This window comes from Arachis ipaensis, chromosome B05 (genome assembly GCF_000816755.2).
Source record: "Arachis ipaensis cultivar K30076 chromosome B05, Araip1.1, whole genome shotgun sequence".
Taxonomy (NCBI): domain Eukaryota; kingdom Viridiplantae; phylum Streptophyta; class Magnoliopsida; order Fabales; family Fabaceae; genus Arachis; species Arachis ipaensis.
In genome coordinates, this window is record NC_029789.2 from 117,268,582 (window position 1) to 117,283,658 (window position 15,077).

Consider the following 15,077-nt stretch of genomic DNA (forward strand, 5'->3'; position numbering starts at 1 on the left):
TGTTTATTGTACTTGTTGAATTTTTAAGATAAAAATTTGGTTTTTTTTATGAATTTCAAAGTCATCGGGTACCCAATTACTTGAATCGAACCAATCCGTTCTTAATCGGTTTGGTTTGGTTCGGATACATGTACAAAAAAATATAAATTCAAACCAAACCGAACCAATTATATTTTGATCGGTTTAATTCTAATTTTACCATAAACCTGAACCAAATCGACCCATGCTCACCCCTATCTGCTCCATGTAAGATTCGAGCCAAAAGAGGATTTGCCACTCACCCAAGAAGCATTGCAGAGAGGGTAATTTAATCATACATACTTGAATTACAATTTAGTTTTAGAATTTTTTTTCCATAATACTCAAATTCTCGCAATCCGTTTCAACACTCGTTATGTCATTATAAATTTTAAGTATAATTATTGCTAGACACCCTAAATTTTTATTTTCTTTTATCACTAGAGATTGAGTTTGATGTCCACAAGCGTCAAATTTTTAAGCGTTGAATTTACCATTTTTTAGACAAATTCATATGTCATTCGATTTAAAACTTTTAGGAAAGAAAAACAAGAATAAGTGCAAGAATCAAGAAACTACAGGACCTTTTCCCAAAATCGGACGAGGTAACCTTAATAGCACATGGATTTTTATTTTTCTTTATTTAATTTTATTTGAAAATTCATTAAGCAATTTGATTGATGATATCATGCTTCTTTCCCTTTAATTTCGCAGCAAACAAGTACTGCAGATATGTTGGATTTGGCAGTTGATTATATCAAAGGCCTTCAGAAAACAAGTCAAGGTACAAAGAAATTTAACATAGATCCTAAGAAAAATTTTAAGCTTACATATCCACTATCCTTTTATTTTAGAGTGAAACAACAAAATATAGTCTTTCAATAAAATATATTAACTCACTTTTTTTGTGATAATATAGATACTCACAGATACAAGGGCAAAGTGCAACTGTTCAAGTAATAATCAGAAAGAACAATAATATAGTCATTGCTTGATTCCTTCTTTGTAGATAACAAAATGAAGGGAATTGTTTTTACTTCTTGTATTTTTTTTCCCTTCACTTATTATATAAGATAGTGTTGATAGTGAGGATCTGATATTGTCACTCCCCAGTTTTCCCTCACTGTTTTCTCTTTGTTTTGTTTGTCTCTCTTCTTTTTTTTTTTTTTTTTTTGGGTTTTTTTGGGGGGGTTTGGTTTAAGTATCATAATGTATCAACATTCATCCAAAATCAAAGAAAAGAAAATCAAGATGTATTAGCATGTTTACAATGATAATTCTTTACTCTATTTTTCTTATTATGACTTTTGATGATATTACATAACATATAATGAGAAGCTTCAAAATAAGATCACTGCATTTATGGCCAAAAGAGATTGTTGTTCGAAGGGAGCAATGCTAGAATGCCAACAATTTTAGTAGAAAAAATGGAATAAAAAATTTAAAGATGGAATTAACTCTATTCATCTTCATAAAAGTTATGAACACTAATTAGAAGCTAAAGAATGAAGGTAGAAGTTGAGTGTATAATAATAAAGTCATGAAAGAAATATAGGGAAGAGGAAAAAGAAAACTCTGTAAAACTAAAGTCAACTACATTCAAAGTAAATGTTTCTTGGCTATAAAGTAAGCCGAATATAATTATGTTCCACAAAACGTGTTGAAAAATTCATCATGTATAAATTACATGCTATAACTTTGTAAATAAACTAGCTTTAAAGATCTACAAAGCCATGAGCCATCATGCAGGTATCATCATGTGTAACAATACCAAAATCATCATCCAATAACTGAGTGTTGCTAATTTGATGTGTTATTCTTTCAATTAAATGAGACAATGGATGAGACAAATCACCTTGATAGAATTTATGAGCCCTTCCTCCAATACTGATCCAGCTACAACCAGGAGTTTTAATCAAACCTTGTTCTCTCATTCTTTCTCTAACAGTTGCAATTCCATCAAGCATACCATGAGACTGATAGATGCCACATAGGGCTATGTAGTTACTAGCATTATTTGGTTCTAATTGGAAAAGATGATGAGCTGCAATTTCCGCAATCTCAACATTCTTGTGCATTACACAACCAGCAAGAAGCGCACCCCAGATGCTTCCCGTTCCTAACGATTTCATGCTCCTCAACAACTCAAGTGCTTCAACAAGATACCCAGCACGGCCGAAAAGATCTACCATACATGCATAGTGTTCAGCACTTGGCTGCAATCCATAACCGGAACTAATTGAATTGAAAATTTTCTTTCCTTGGTCTATCAGACCAGAGTGGCTACAACTAGCTAACACTGCTGTAAGTGTGACAGAATTTGGTGTAATTCCTCCATTAACCATCTTTTGAAATAGCAAGAGCGCTTCCTCCCCATTTCCATGCATACCATAACATGATATCATGGTAGTCCACGTAACCACGTTCACGGTGCGCATTGTCTTGAAAACCTTCTCTGAATCATTTAAGCATCCACACTTCCCATACATATCAATTAAGGTGTTACCAATGGGAGTATCCACATCAAACTCGCAATTCTTAAAGACGTACCCATGAACTTCTTTCCCTTTCATTAAGTCTCCTTCCCTCCCACAAGCAATTAAAATGCTAGGAACAGACATGGAATCCATCTTCCCCCCATTTGTAAGCAGCATTTCTCTGAAACAATCGATAACACGCAAATACAAGCCAGCCCTTAAAAAGCCGGAAATCATCAAATTCCAAGCCACAAAGTCCCTACAAAGCATCATGGAATACACCGAGTATGCCTCGGTTATCAACCCAAATTTCACATAAAACTCGAGCACAGAACTAGCCACAACAACATACCCCTCATAGCCAAGCTTTATCACCCAACCGTGACACACCTTACCAAAACAAGCATCACCTACTCCTACACAAGCCTTGAAAAGTTGAGGCAACGTATAATGATCTGGAACAAGATTGCAACTCTTGAAGTCACGAAAAATAGCTAAAGCATTGGAACACAAGGAATTCTCAATGTAGGAGGCAATCATGATGTTCCATGAATGCATGTTTCTTACGGGCATTGTGCCGAACACCTTCCGAGCATGGCGGAGAAGGCACAATCTACAGTAGGCTAGCAAGAGATCTGTCTGAAGAGTGAGATGCGGAAGCAATCCTTGGAGAATAGCTTGGGCATGGCATTGCTTGACTTGCAGGACTGCAGAGCACCACACACAATTTCGGAGCAGAATCGACAACTTCAAAGCTTTGTTCCTAGTTCCTACACATTTTGATCGTGTCATGGGTTCTTCCTATAACAAACAACTAATTAGTGATCACCGTGTAAAAGATTGATCAATTGTGTTAAAAAGTTCATGTTATCCTTCATCATGATTAGGGAAGCCTGGAACCTTTTCTGTGAAATTTTCATATAGAAACATCTCATTTCTAGAACTAGCCCTATGCAATTACCTAGATGTTACTTGGGAGAAAGTTTAATCCAGTAGTTGCAACTTATCATAGAAGATAAATAAATAATCATATTTTCCTACATGTCCACAAGCAATTATTAAAGAACTCCACGATAACTCAAAACGAAAGAGCACAAAAGTTTCAAAAATAAAATGGCGCAATAATAATTGATACTAAAAAAGTAAAAACTTAATTGCTTGTTATTTGTTTAGATGAAAAGACGAAGCATATATTATATATACATGAGAAACATTAGAGAGCAAATACTTTTTTTTTTATCAATATTAACGAATATTTGAAGTCAACAACTTATTATACTACTATGATTAGGTTTGGAGGAAGAGGAATGAGTTCATTTTCAAAAAAGAAAATATATTATTTTTATTAGCTAAATTTTTTAATCTTCAATTCTTGATTTTTTTTAATGTGCGTATTCTTTTTTAGGTCGAGTGTATCTTTTTATAGAATTTGAAAGTTTGTATTAAATGGAACAAGTTGTATTTAAATAATTAAAGTTTTTAAGATATGATTACTTTATTTTCCATTCTCGTAAAGTAAGATGCTGAATGTTTGTAGCACCCTACGTTTTATCATCTATTTTACTTTTTAAACGTGCATAAATACTTACATCTCAGATATCATTAGAAAGTAAACCTTTTAGACTCTAATTTAATCTCTTGGATCATCAATTTTAGAATTTTAAGGGAAAAACAGATCATACAAAATTGCACTTGCCATGGCTCTAGATTAGCATAATTATTGTTTCAGTGGATAAGGGGGAGCATGTTTGCATGGAAATAAGTAAGGCCATGATAATGAATCTCAACCTCGCTATGAATAATCATACTTTTTAAGGTTGAGTTCGATACACTGTCGGATATATTATATATGAAAATTCAATAATCAATATTACCATGATTTTGATTCGATATTCTAGATGCTTTTAATTTGTTTCAGAATCTTTCAGGAGCAACTCGCCTTGCTTATATGACTAACTACTTATTACTTGAAATAAAAATCACAAATTTACAGTTAGTAACACAGCATTAACAGCTACAACCTTATACATATGGACTCCATATGAGTCTTAATGAATACAAAGATATAGTTGGCTGAGCTAGATTTTGCAATATTCTGTGACAATTTTCACAGTGAATTACTGCATTTTCGGTTTGTTATCTCATCCAACAAACAATTAACGGTGTTCTTCAATGCCTATTGCAGACGCAGCTGGTTCTATTGATGGCCTAACCAAAAAAAAATAGTTACTTGAACTGTTGTGTATAAAGCATTATTCATTTTTTTTCTGAATTAGAGTCTGGAATAGTACAGTTGAAATTAAAGAAGAGGAAGCATGTGTTAAGCTATATATATGTGAGGTTCATTTGAATAAGGGAAGACAATAACAATAACAGTACCTTTTGGTGTTCTTTATTGGAGGAAGGGGTATGGAAGGGGAGGGAGTTAAGCATGTACACGTATGGAGGAACTCATGGAGACGCAGCCTTTTAAGCGTTCAATGAGGTTACTGCTGACAAGTCTTGAATGATGAGTTAAGGGAAGTCCCTCCTTCACACATTCATCGTACTTCTCAAGAGTGGCCACTATGTCCCCGAAGTCCGGCCTCTTCGATGGGTTCGCCGCCCAGCAACTAACGCTTTATGAGGTGTGCTAGTGCTGGCTGGCAACTCTCCGGCATTGGTGGCCTCTCATTCTGCTCCAAACACAATTTGCAATTAGGCCTTCCTTTATTATTAAGTAGTGAGGTGCACAAAGATTTTATACATGCATTAATTCAATTTAATGCCTATTCTAGGGTCCTTAAATTACTCCATATTTCTATGTCTGGAGTGTTAGCTACTGTGCTATGTAATAACTGATCACAATATAAATGTATTAAAAACTAAACTTACATTTATTTTTTTAGTAAGTTTAAAAGACACATATTAGCTAAATTAAAAATATATATATATATATATATATGAAACACATGTGAAAGAATATTAAATAAACAAATAATGACAATAATTTTCTTTTAATACACTGCTTATATTGAAATTCAAATCTATAACCTAATTTGTGAAATTACATTAATAGATGACCCACTCCTTACAGCTAAATAATTATTATTACAACTATAAATATAAACAAACACATTTGGGAACTACATATAATAACACGACGTAGCCAACTAATGGAACAAAATTTACATGTAAATAACCTGCCCAAACTGGAAGTAAAAAGCTTTAAATCCAGAAACAATCTGTTTAAGAAACACTAAATGTGAATACTTTTGTGGTTGGGATTTCAACTGCGATTCACCAATGAGAGGATTAGCTCTTTCATAAACCATGCCACCAATTGTATATAGCAGGATGTTGAAGTGTGTAATGTGTATTGAATTTAAGACAATTTCTCAAATGCCTGAGCGTCATGGGCAACCTTGATGAAGACATCTTCCAATGTGGTGTCAGCTAAACCCCATGCAGAGACTGTGAAGTTTCGCTTTGCAATTTCGACGGCTCGGAACACACTAGCTATCCTGACCTCTTCTTTGGGGAGCTCAAACTTCTGGGTGCCAGAGATGTGGTAAACCTTCTTAGCAGCCGGGTAGAGTTGTTGCACCATGCTCTCCACATCTTTCTCATGATCCATAGTTGTTGTCATTGTGAACACATAAGTTCCCCCATATCTGGCTTTCAGCTGTGAGAAACCAACACAAGTATACACAAGCATGGTTTAGATATGTGCAAGTTTTAATTTGCATGATTTTGAAGATTAATATTGCATTTAGTTTGCATTTTCATTTTCAATATTCTCTGTTTTAAAAATTTTGTGGAAAAATAAAAAACAGAAACCGGATTTTATTATTTTTATTGTTTTCTCTTTTTACTTCACAGAATCCTAAAAACAAAAAACCCTTAAATTGAATATAGAAAATAAAAATACAAATCAAGCACAGGTAAGGAAAAAATACTGTCCTTACATAATGTGAAAAATGTCTACATGCATCAACATTGAACTCTTAAAATTTCATACTAAGGAGCTTATTATCGAGAATGAAAGTAAAATGTCTATGGCCATAGATGGCCCTAAACCCATTTATTGAATTCATAGCGTGTACTTGAGTTGGCTTATTTCATGTTCAAATATTTATAGATAATTAATACGAACATAAGGAATTGGTTTTGTTAAAGCATATATCACTTTATGTATCATACCTCCTTTGGATTTCCTATGCACTGCAAGCTACCATCGACGAATATTCCTAACCGATCACATAAGACCTCTGCCTCTTCCATGGAATGTGCTGAAAATAAAGCATGTAAACAAGTTGAATCAATGTATTTATGCATAAAGTAAGGAAGAAAACATTTTAATCATGATGTTATGTAACAATAAGCTAAAATATCCAATCCAAGAAAGCAAGCAGAACAATGGATATAATAAAAACACAGCAGCAGAACAATTTATATCAGTGCTTCAAAAACCAATGTGTAAGAGCTTACTGGTGAGGATGATAGCACGATCCTGTTTCGCGCGCCTAACAACATTCCACAAGTTGTTTCTTGATGCTGGGTCCAATCCAGTACTTGGCTCATCCATGTAAACAACCTTTAACAAATTTATTAGTATTCACAAAAATAGATTACATAGAATGAATACTCTATTTCTTTCTTTTTTTTTTTTTTTCATTCGTCCAAATTTATATGTAATAGAACTGTTTTGGCAGAAAGCATACTCTAGGATCCCCGATCAATGAAATTGCAACACTAAGCCTCCTCTTCATTCCCCCACTGTATTTTCCAGCATGTTTATCAGCAACTCCTCCGTGGAAAAGGTTTACACTCTTCAATGATTCTTCCACTGCCTGTAGCATTAGATTGGGAAATTAAGTACTTCTCAAGTCTTATCCGCTACATAAATGTTTGAAGAGATAGTTGTACAATTTGTATCCACACTAATTTCTCTCGCTCAATTCTCGAATCTAAAGATTTAAGAACCTCTCAGATTATAAGAGTAAAGTATCGTTTTTGTCCCCAACGTTTGGGGTAAGTCCTATTTGTGTCCCTAACGTTTAAATCGTCCTATTTGTATCCTTAACTTTATAAAAGTGATTCAGTGTTATCCTACTATCAATTATACTAACAAATCAGATTATATTTTTCAATTATTCTCACTTGGATGCATTCATTCTCAATTAGGTCTCACTTGGATGTGGTCGATTTTAATATTATACCCATTATTTGTGTTTAGATTCAATTATGTCCCTAAAAAAGTGAATTATGTAAATTTTATAGGAATTAGTTTCAACATTTGATGAGTTATTTTTTGGAGTAGATCATCGATTCTATCCCAGACATTTGTATTCTAACTTCAAGAAGAGACTTTTAAAACTCAAATTAAAGCGCTCATGTGTAATTGACGGCAGGATAACATTGAATCACTTTTACAAACGTTATGGATACAAATTGGACGATTTAAACGTTAGGGACACAAATAGGATTTACCCTAAATGTTGGGGACAAAAACGATACTTTACTCCAGATTATAATATAAAGAAAGCTTACTTGTGTTAAGGCTGAACCCTTAAGATTCTTAAGTCTTCCATAAAAGAGTAGGTGTTCTCTTCCTGTCAGGGTTTCCCACAGCAAGCTATAATATCAGATTTAGAAGAGGAAAAAAACATTAGATTTCTCATTCGTTATAAATGCAAGATGAGATAGAGAACATAAAAATAGGAGGAGAATCCAACTTACTCATGTTGTGGACAGACACCCATGCTAGTATATATTCCATCCATATGAGTTCTTATGTCCAGACCTTGAACAAATGCTGTACCAGAGGTTGGCTTTGTGAGGCCGATCATCTGTAAGCATGATCAAGCTGGTCAGGTTTCCGAATTAAGGAGAACCGGTCAATAAAAGCACAACATTTATGACATTTTATCAAATATCTTTAAGTATTCATAAATTGGAATTCTTTTTATCAAGGTATTTTATAAAATTATTCTTTTCTACTACAAAATAGACTCGCTTTAACTGACCATATTGATAAAGGAGGTCTTCCCAGCACCATTGGGACCAAGCATACCGAAGCATTCCCCGTTGGGCAAAGCAAGGGATAAGCCTCTTACTGCAAACTTCTCTGGATTACCATCCCTCCCGGGATAGACCTTTTTTAGGTTGTCACATACGATTGCTTGATTAATAGTTGGTTCAAGTAGCAGTTGCTCCACCTTCTCCCTCTGAAGAGAAAAAAAAAAAAGAAAAAGTAACACATTAGTGTAACTAAGAAACCATATTGAGTAAGCTAAATCACATCTTCGGGGATGGGAAGATGCAGCACATGGTTCTTCCACCAAGAAAATACCATTAGATTTATAGGATTTGGGTCCTCTAAAAGTCAAGAGACTTGAAAAATGAAAAACTGTTAGGATAACTATCCTTTGATCAATGACTTCCATAATAAGTGGGTACTCCATTATTTTATCACTTTATAAGTTTCCTCAATTTAAGAGTGCATTTAGTTTGCGTTATTATTTTCAGTATTTTCTATTTTCTGGATTTTGTAAAGAAAAGTAAGAGAAAAGAACAAATCGATTCTTGACTTTTTGATCCGCGGATATTTAAGTCCCTGAGGATTTAAAAATACATTTAAGTCACCGACCTCTTCAAAATCTGGACATATCGATTCCTGAGTCTAATTTGTTCAATTTTAAAAACTCTCTCATGTGTCGTATCAACCAGGTCAATACAACAGAAGTCACGTTTGATTTTTCCATTGAGTCTGACCGACCCAAATGAACATGAGGGATCAATATGTCTAGGTTTTGAAAAGGTTAGGGACTTAAATGTATTTTTAAATCCTCGAGAACTTAAATGTCTGCGGATCAAAATGTCAAGGACCTATTTGTACTTTTCTCAAAAAGTAAAAATAGAAAGTGAAAACAGAAAATAAGATTTTATTGTTTTCACTTTTTTCTTCACAAAATCCAAAAAATAGAAAACACTGAATGAAAATAGAAAATAAAAACGCAAACCAAACGCACCCAAGTGATCCAAAACAAAATGTATGCCTAGTCTAACTTTAATGTTGCCTTCATTTTTTCCATGCCTATATTAAACTTCACCAAGCTATGCCAAGTTATTCAAGTATTGTGCATTTGTACATAATACTACCACTATTCACAGGTAGCATCATCACACCAAATTCTAAATCCAGAAAGCAAAACCCTTTACTGATGGACATCCATTTTTTCTATCCATATAGGATCCTGCTTTTAATTTCTATAACCAGTAATCAAGACAAGTGAAACTCACCTCTTGGCTAACATCAGGTTTATCCATCTGAATGAAAACTTTAGATCCCTGCTTTCCCAAACTAGGCTTCCGAAAAGAAGAGAGTGGCTTTTTCTGAAACCCTTTCAAGAAAAAGAAGGGACTTTTTGCACTTCCAGACAAAAAAACTTGATCAATGTAATAAGCAAAGAAAAGGACGAATATCCATTCGACAAACATGATAATTAAGACATCCTTCATGCCATTTGTGCTATCGCTTAGATCTCCCCAGCGCATACCATGAGTCTCCAATTTATCCCCACTGAAGGCAGATTGCGAAAACTCATACAGACCACGATATAAACTAAAACCAGGATACAATTCCAAAACAATGATCCACCCTCCTGAGAAGTAGCAAAGGCAATCAATAAGCTAGAATAATGTTTATGTAAAGCCAACTGATACACGACACATAAAGATCACCGACATGAAATACAATACAAGTACATGTAAATTCTAATGACAATGATCATGTTAGTCCATTGGTTACTAGAGGATTAAACGGGGTGTGCCCTTCAATTCATCAATACAATGTTAAATGCTAACCCACATCATTCAATGTGACTCTGCTTATCTTGAACAAAACCCACATCACAGCCGTTTTTGTCAATAAATTTATTGAGAATATGTAATTATTATGATGAATATTTCATAGAAAATTGTCTAATTCTGTTAAAAAACAATTAGCATCCATCCATCCAGCAATAATTCCTTCAGAATGACCATACATGAATGATCAAAGATGGGTGAACTAACTTACTTGGGAATGATGTATCCTGGACAAAAAACTGGAAGAGAAAACCACCTAACAGCCCAGTTCCAAATACCCCTATGTATGCAGTTACTGCAGTTATTTAAAAACGCATCAGAAATCTGATCCGAGAAGAGAAAATATTCATCAATTGATTTCGTGAACAATGTGGAGTAATTATCATCAAACCTGTAGCGGTCTTGACATTTGAAAACATGGAAGCCAATAGAAATGCCAGCGAAATTTGTAAATTTATATAGATGAAGTAAAACACGAATTGGATGCTGTAGTCATTCTTTGTAAAGAATTTTAACCCTGAAATTGAAAACCCAGTTGAATTGAAGAGAAACGGAAAAAGTTGGAGGGAAAAAAAATGAAAGGAAATAGTTTGCTGGTTACATTCTTACCTATGCCTGAACCAAATAGCACAAAACACAGCATGTAGATCACAGATAGTGCAAGAAAATAACCATATGAAATCATCCAATATGGTCCATCACTAAGACCATGCATTTTCATCATGATTCTTAACTTTTGTTGCTTCTCATAAACTAGAGATGTTAGAACAACCTACATCAATAAATGCACATGTAAATAATTAAGGATTGTGTTTGATTGTGAAATTTGATTATTCTAGAAACACTTTTACAACTTTATAATTTTATATAGTACCACCCAAAAGAGAAGCCAAATCAAACTTGATCTTGGTCTCAGGTTTTGGCATTTCCTTCACAAACTCAAACAACAGTTTGGTATTAGGACCCATCAAAAATTGAAGGTAGGCATTTGATACCTGCAAGAGAAATACAGACATGTCAGTCCCTTCATAATCTGTCAGGTGCACAAAGTTAGATACCCAAATGTTAATTAAAGTGGAAAAAGGAACATTATAACACCGAAAATAAGCATCACTTATCATCTTAGAAACAATGGTTAAGTTTAGCCATTGATTAATTTCAAATTTTCAAAACAACAGTAACTGAATACTTCCTTCATTTATCACCATGATCATAATTCCACTTACTAGTTACTACTTACTCAAATATGCTTTTCAAAAATAGTAACGATTAAACAGGGGTCTTGTCGAGAAACTACATAGTTTCCTGGCTAATCCAAATCTATTCTTGCAACACTGATCAGTCAATTATCTGTTTTGACTTTTAAATATGTGTTCAATTTAAGAGAATAAATAAAAAAGAATAGATTCACTACATTGACTAACAAGTAAGTAGTAATTTTATATACTGAGGACTGAGAACATTCGAGATAACAATCAATGTGGTCCCTGAGTTTTGTAACCAAATCGGGTTAGTCCCTCCCATACATTCCATCTTGATGCCATTACTGGGATGCTGATGTAAACCGTTAAGTATCAAATTGATTATTATCTCAAGAGCATTGAGTTTCACAAGCTTTATCAATTATTCTGATAATAACAATAAGGATGTACAAATAGAAGAAGTCTTTTACACATACCAGATTTATGGAACGAGGAACCCTTGCCAATGCAATAGGATCAAAGCCAGTGTCATTTTTGTAGGTTGAGTTGTACCATATGCTGACATTATATATATTGTGATTGGAATTTAGAAAATCGTAACCTGTTAAAAGAATATAAAAATAAGTATACCCTTCCAAAATTTATATAAATAGACGTAAATCATAAGTATCTACCTGCAGCTATCTCATTGATCTGTCTCTCGGAGTTCCCTTTTCGATAACCTTTATATAGCTCATTGTTCACTTCAGAAGGACTATTACGCCACAAAGGTAAAACCTGAGCACATGTTACCTCTAAAGAGAGTTGGAAAAAATATATATAGCATTAGATACAAACCTTGAACATAACCAACCTAGATATTCAAAATGACTTTACCCTATGAGTGTGTAAAGAAAAGGATTAGTATACTCCATGCAAACAAATAAAATGATTTGCGGGAGCACTTATTTGCCACAAGAGTAATATCCTTATGAAAGTGATTCAAATGCATCCAAAAAGTTGCAACCATGGCCTTTGGACATGTAAACAAGAAACTCTAGTGCAGTATTTTATGTTGTATACTTTGTCAATATACATCATAGAGCATCATCTATGATTAAGTAACTTTCTCATTGACTGTTAAGTAAGTTTAATGATCCTTAATTAAATTTTCTCATTGACAAAGTAAATACTCTATGATTAGTCAAACTGCATCAAGCAAGCACTAAGCTACATACACAAACCAATACATTATGCAAAGGCCAATTATAAAGCATTTCTTCCACTTCTGATACCATTATCATAACTTCCAGCTAGTTCAATTACTCTTCAGCACATGCATATTTATCGATGATTCACAAACAGGAATGGCAAAAGGGATTGTCAATTTTCATTATAATAACCGCTTAAACAGCACAGCCATAAGCCCATAACTATCGATTCACTTTTCAGTTACCACTTTCATACACGAAATCTTATCAATACAGGAATGTCCCATACCTTGCTGTATACTATAGGATTCTATCTGGAGTGGAAAGGAAAATGTAGAGTTCTCTGTGCATTGCTTTTGTAGATAATAAACAGGAAGGCCTGAAAAGAAAGCGGATTCAAGAAAATTGGTGTTTTCTGTCTTTGATGCTGATCCCTATTTTGATATTTGCAGCAGTATCCAATTTTCACATAGAAAGAACACAAAAATTGAAATCAAAATTAGATTTACACTTAGAAACTAAAACTTTGCCATCAACAAGAGAACATTGTAAATTAAAATAAAAAAATAACTCACCAGCAGATCTGTGGCCAAACTAGCCATCACATTAGATGTATTCATAGTAAAGTTACTAGGGATCATATTCCTGTACAAAACTGTCAAAAAGAAGAAACGCACAGGGTTAAGAAATTTAAAAGTTTGAACCTCATCATGCTATTCAAGTAGTACGCAAGAAAAATTGGAACAAGTAACACAATGCAACTGTTTAGAGATTAATTTATAACTAGAAAAAATGGCAAGAAGTAATTCAATTTAAAGGCTACAATACAGCAGCCAAAAAAAAAAAGAAACGAAATAAGCACAAACAATAAAAAACAAAACGAATTCTTAAGATGGCATTTAATCAAACCGCCGTCGTTTAGATCCTGACTCTTGAAACGGTACAAAGACGCCGTTCTGCTCCTCCTTCTTATCTCTATTATCAAAAACGATAAACCCTTGAGCTTCCAAACTGCAATCCCTTCTCCCTTTTCCGTTTTGTTTCTTTGCCCAATTTGGATTTTAAAAATTCTGTTTACTGTAGTACTAGTTATCCAAAAGGTTTAGGATCGTAACTGTTAAATTAAATCGCTGTGTTTTTTCATTCAAATGCTTACTTCAGATTTTATATTAATCACTTTGTGTATCTAGCTGCTTTGACTTATTTTCACGCATTTTTTGTTTTCTGTTTCTATGAATCTTTTGTTCTGATGCTTAACGGCTTATAATATTATGCCATGGCAATAGCAATGAATATATAGGTAGACATACTTTGACCAAATGATTGGTTGTTTCCCGTGAAGAGCATGGTGATAGGACAAGAGCCGTTACTCCTGCAGGAGGGGTTTGGAAGATCGGACTCGGAAATAAAGTCAGCGGAGACGGCTCTGTAATTAGGGGCAGGCACTTGTTGCACGGGAGGCCACTCAGGAGGATTGGGAACGGCACAAGCACCAACTTGGTCCAAATCTGAGTACTGAGCACCACACACTTTCTCAAGGCACTGGCCATCTTCTGACTTGGTACAGGTGCAACCACACTTGTATTTGTCCTTGTCCAGCTGGTTGTCCACCAGCTTCTGGAGAAGCAGCAGCAGCAGGCACAGCACGAATGGGAACATGATTAGCCTCACGTTTGTCTTCGCATTCCTCTTCTGCAAGAAACAAAAAACAAATATTAATCTGGCTCGATATGAAGAGAGAAGAAGAGTTTGCTCAAGGACCTGGAATGTTAAATTCTTCCGGAGGAGAGCGTTTGCTTGAGTCCAGAAACTTGCAGGTTCGCTGGCATGATTATCCATTGTATCTCCTCTGTTTCTTTTCTTCTTCTTCTTCCTTTCCTTTTTTTTACCTTTTCCCTTCTAATTAGCTTTAAAGATCCTTTGGAGTTTGGATTACGCTCCAAGAAACTTGATTCTGCTTAGCCAAATTTCAGCGGAACATAAACCTCAACGAAATTTTGAACTCTTTCAAATGGTTTTATAGATAAAAAAATGCATATCATGGTTTTCTACTAAATCATCCCTCAACTTCAACTTATTTCGAGTGTGAACTGAGGCTTGCTTTGACTCGATAAGTAGTGAATTTTTGTCTACCAATTATGCCGTATTGCCGTCTGTGGAGTCGCGACTCACGACAAATCTACAATGCCCCTAGTTCACTTGATGCGGAATTGCTGAGTAATTTATGGCTTTAATTGTTATGGTAATCTATATAATTTTATTTTATTCATTTTTAGTTAATTCTTTATAATTTAAAAATTTATATATTTGATAAAAATTTATATATTATGAATGAATGA

General features: G+C 34.2%; 2 protein-coding genes and 1 long non-coding RNA gene across 4 annotated transcripts; all 3 read right to left on the minus strand.

Moving 5' to 3' along the window:
* LOC107640937 (pentatricopeptide repeat-containing protein At3g57430, chloroplastic-like) lies at positions 1,597 to 3,813 on the minus strand. 2 transcript variants are annotated; one of them, XM_021124312.1, is made up of 2 exons: positions 3,063 to 3,813; positions 1,597 to 2,911 (listed from the first exon to the last, which is right to left on the minus strand). In XM_021124312.1, exon 2 carries the CDS (start codon positions 2,766 to 2,768, stop codon positions 1,734 to 1,736), a length of 1,035 nt encoding a protein of 344 aa, XP_020979971.1. In that variant the 5' UTR covers positions 2,769 to 2,911; positions 3,063 to 3,813; the 3' UTR covers positions 1,597 to 1,733. The 2 variants fall into 2 exon arrangements, with proteins under 2 accessions (XP_020979971.1, XP_020979972.1); XM_021124313.1 differs by having other exon boundaries at positions 1,597 to 2,950.
* LOC110272273 lies at positions 4,503 to 5,369 on the minus strand. The gene is made up of 2 exons (XR_002363416.1): positions 4,875 to 5,369; positions 4,503 to 4,703 (listed from the first exon to the last, which is right to left on the minus strand). It is a non-coding gene; the product is annotated as an uncharacterized LOC110272273 (long non-coding RNA).
* LOC107643885 (ABC transporter A family member 7-like) lies at positions 5,469 to 14,954 on the minus strand. Its single transcript, XM_021124314.1, is given in 18 exon segments — positions 5,469 to 6,159; positions 6,678 to 6,766; positions 6,966 to 7,071; positions 7,199 to 7,327; positions 8,028 to 8,112; positions 8,217 to 8,326; positions 8,504 to 8,704; positions 9,780 to 10,141; positions 10,558 to 10,641; positions 10,738 to 10,863; positions 10,956 to 11,118; positions 11,192 to 11,341; positions 12,025 to 12,149; positions 12,223 to 12,342; positions 13,028 to 13,172; positions 13,314 to 13,393; positions 14,049 to 14,430; positions 14,500 to 14,954. Coding segments are annotated over 18 exon segments (2,835 nt in total). The 5' UTR covers positions 14,578 to 14,954; the 3' UTR covers positions 5,469 to 5,859.

Bases quoted from the DNA above. Each gene is read 5' to 3' on its own strand.
- LOC107640937 (XM_021124312.1), bottom strand. From the start codon at position 2,768: ATGATGCTTTGTAGGGACTTTGTGGCTTGGAATTTGATGATTTCCGGC.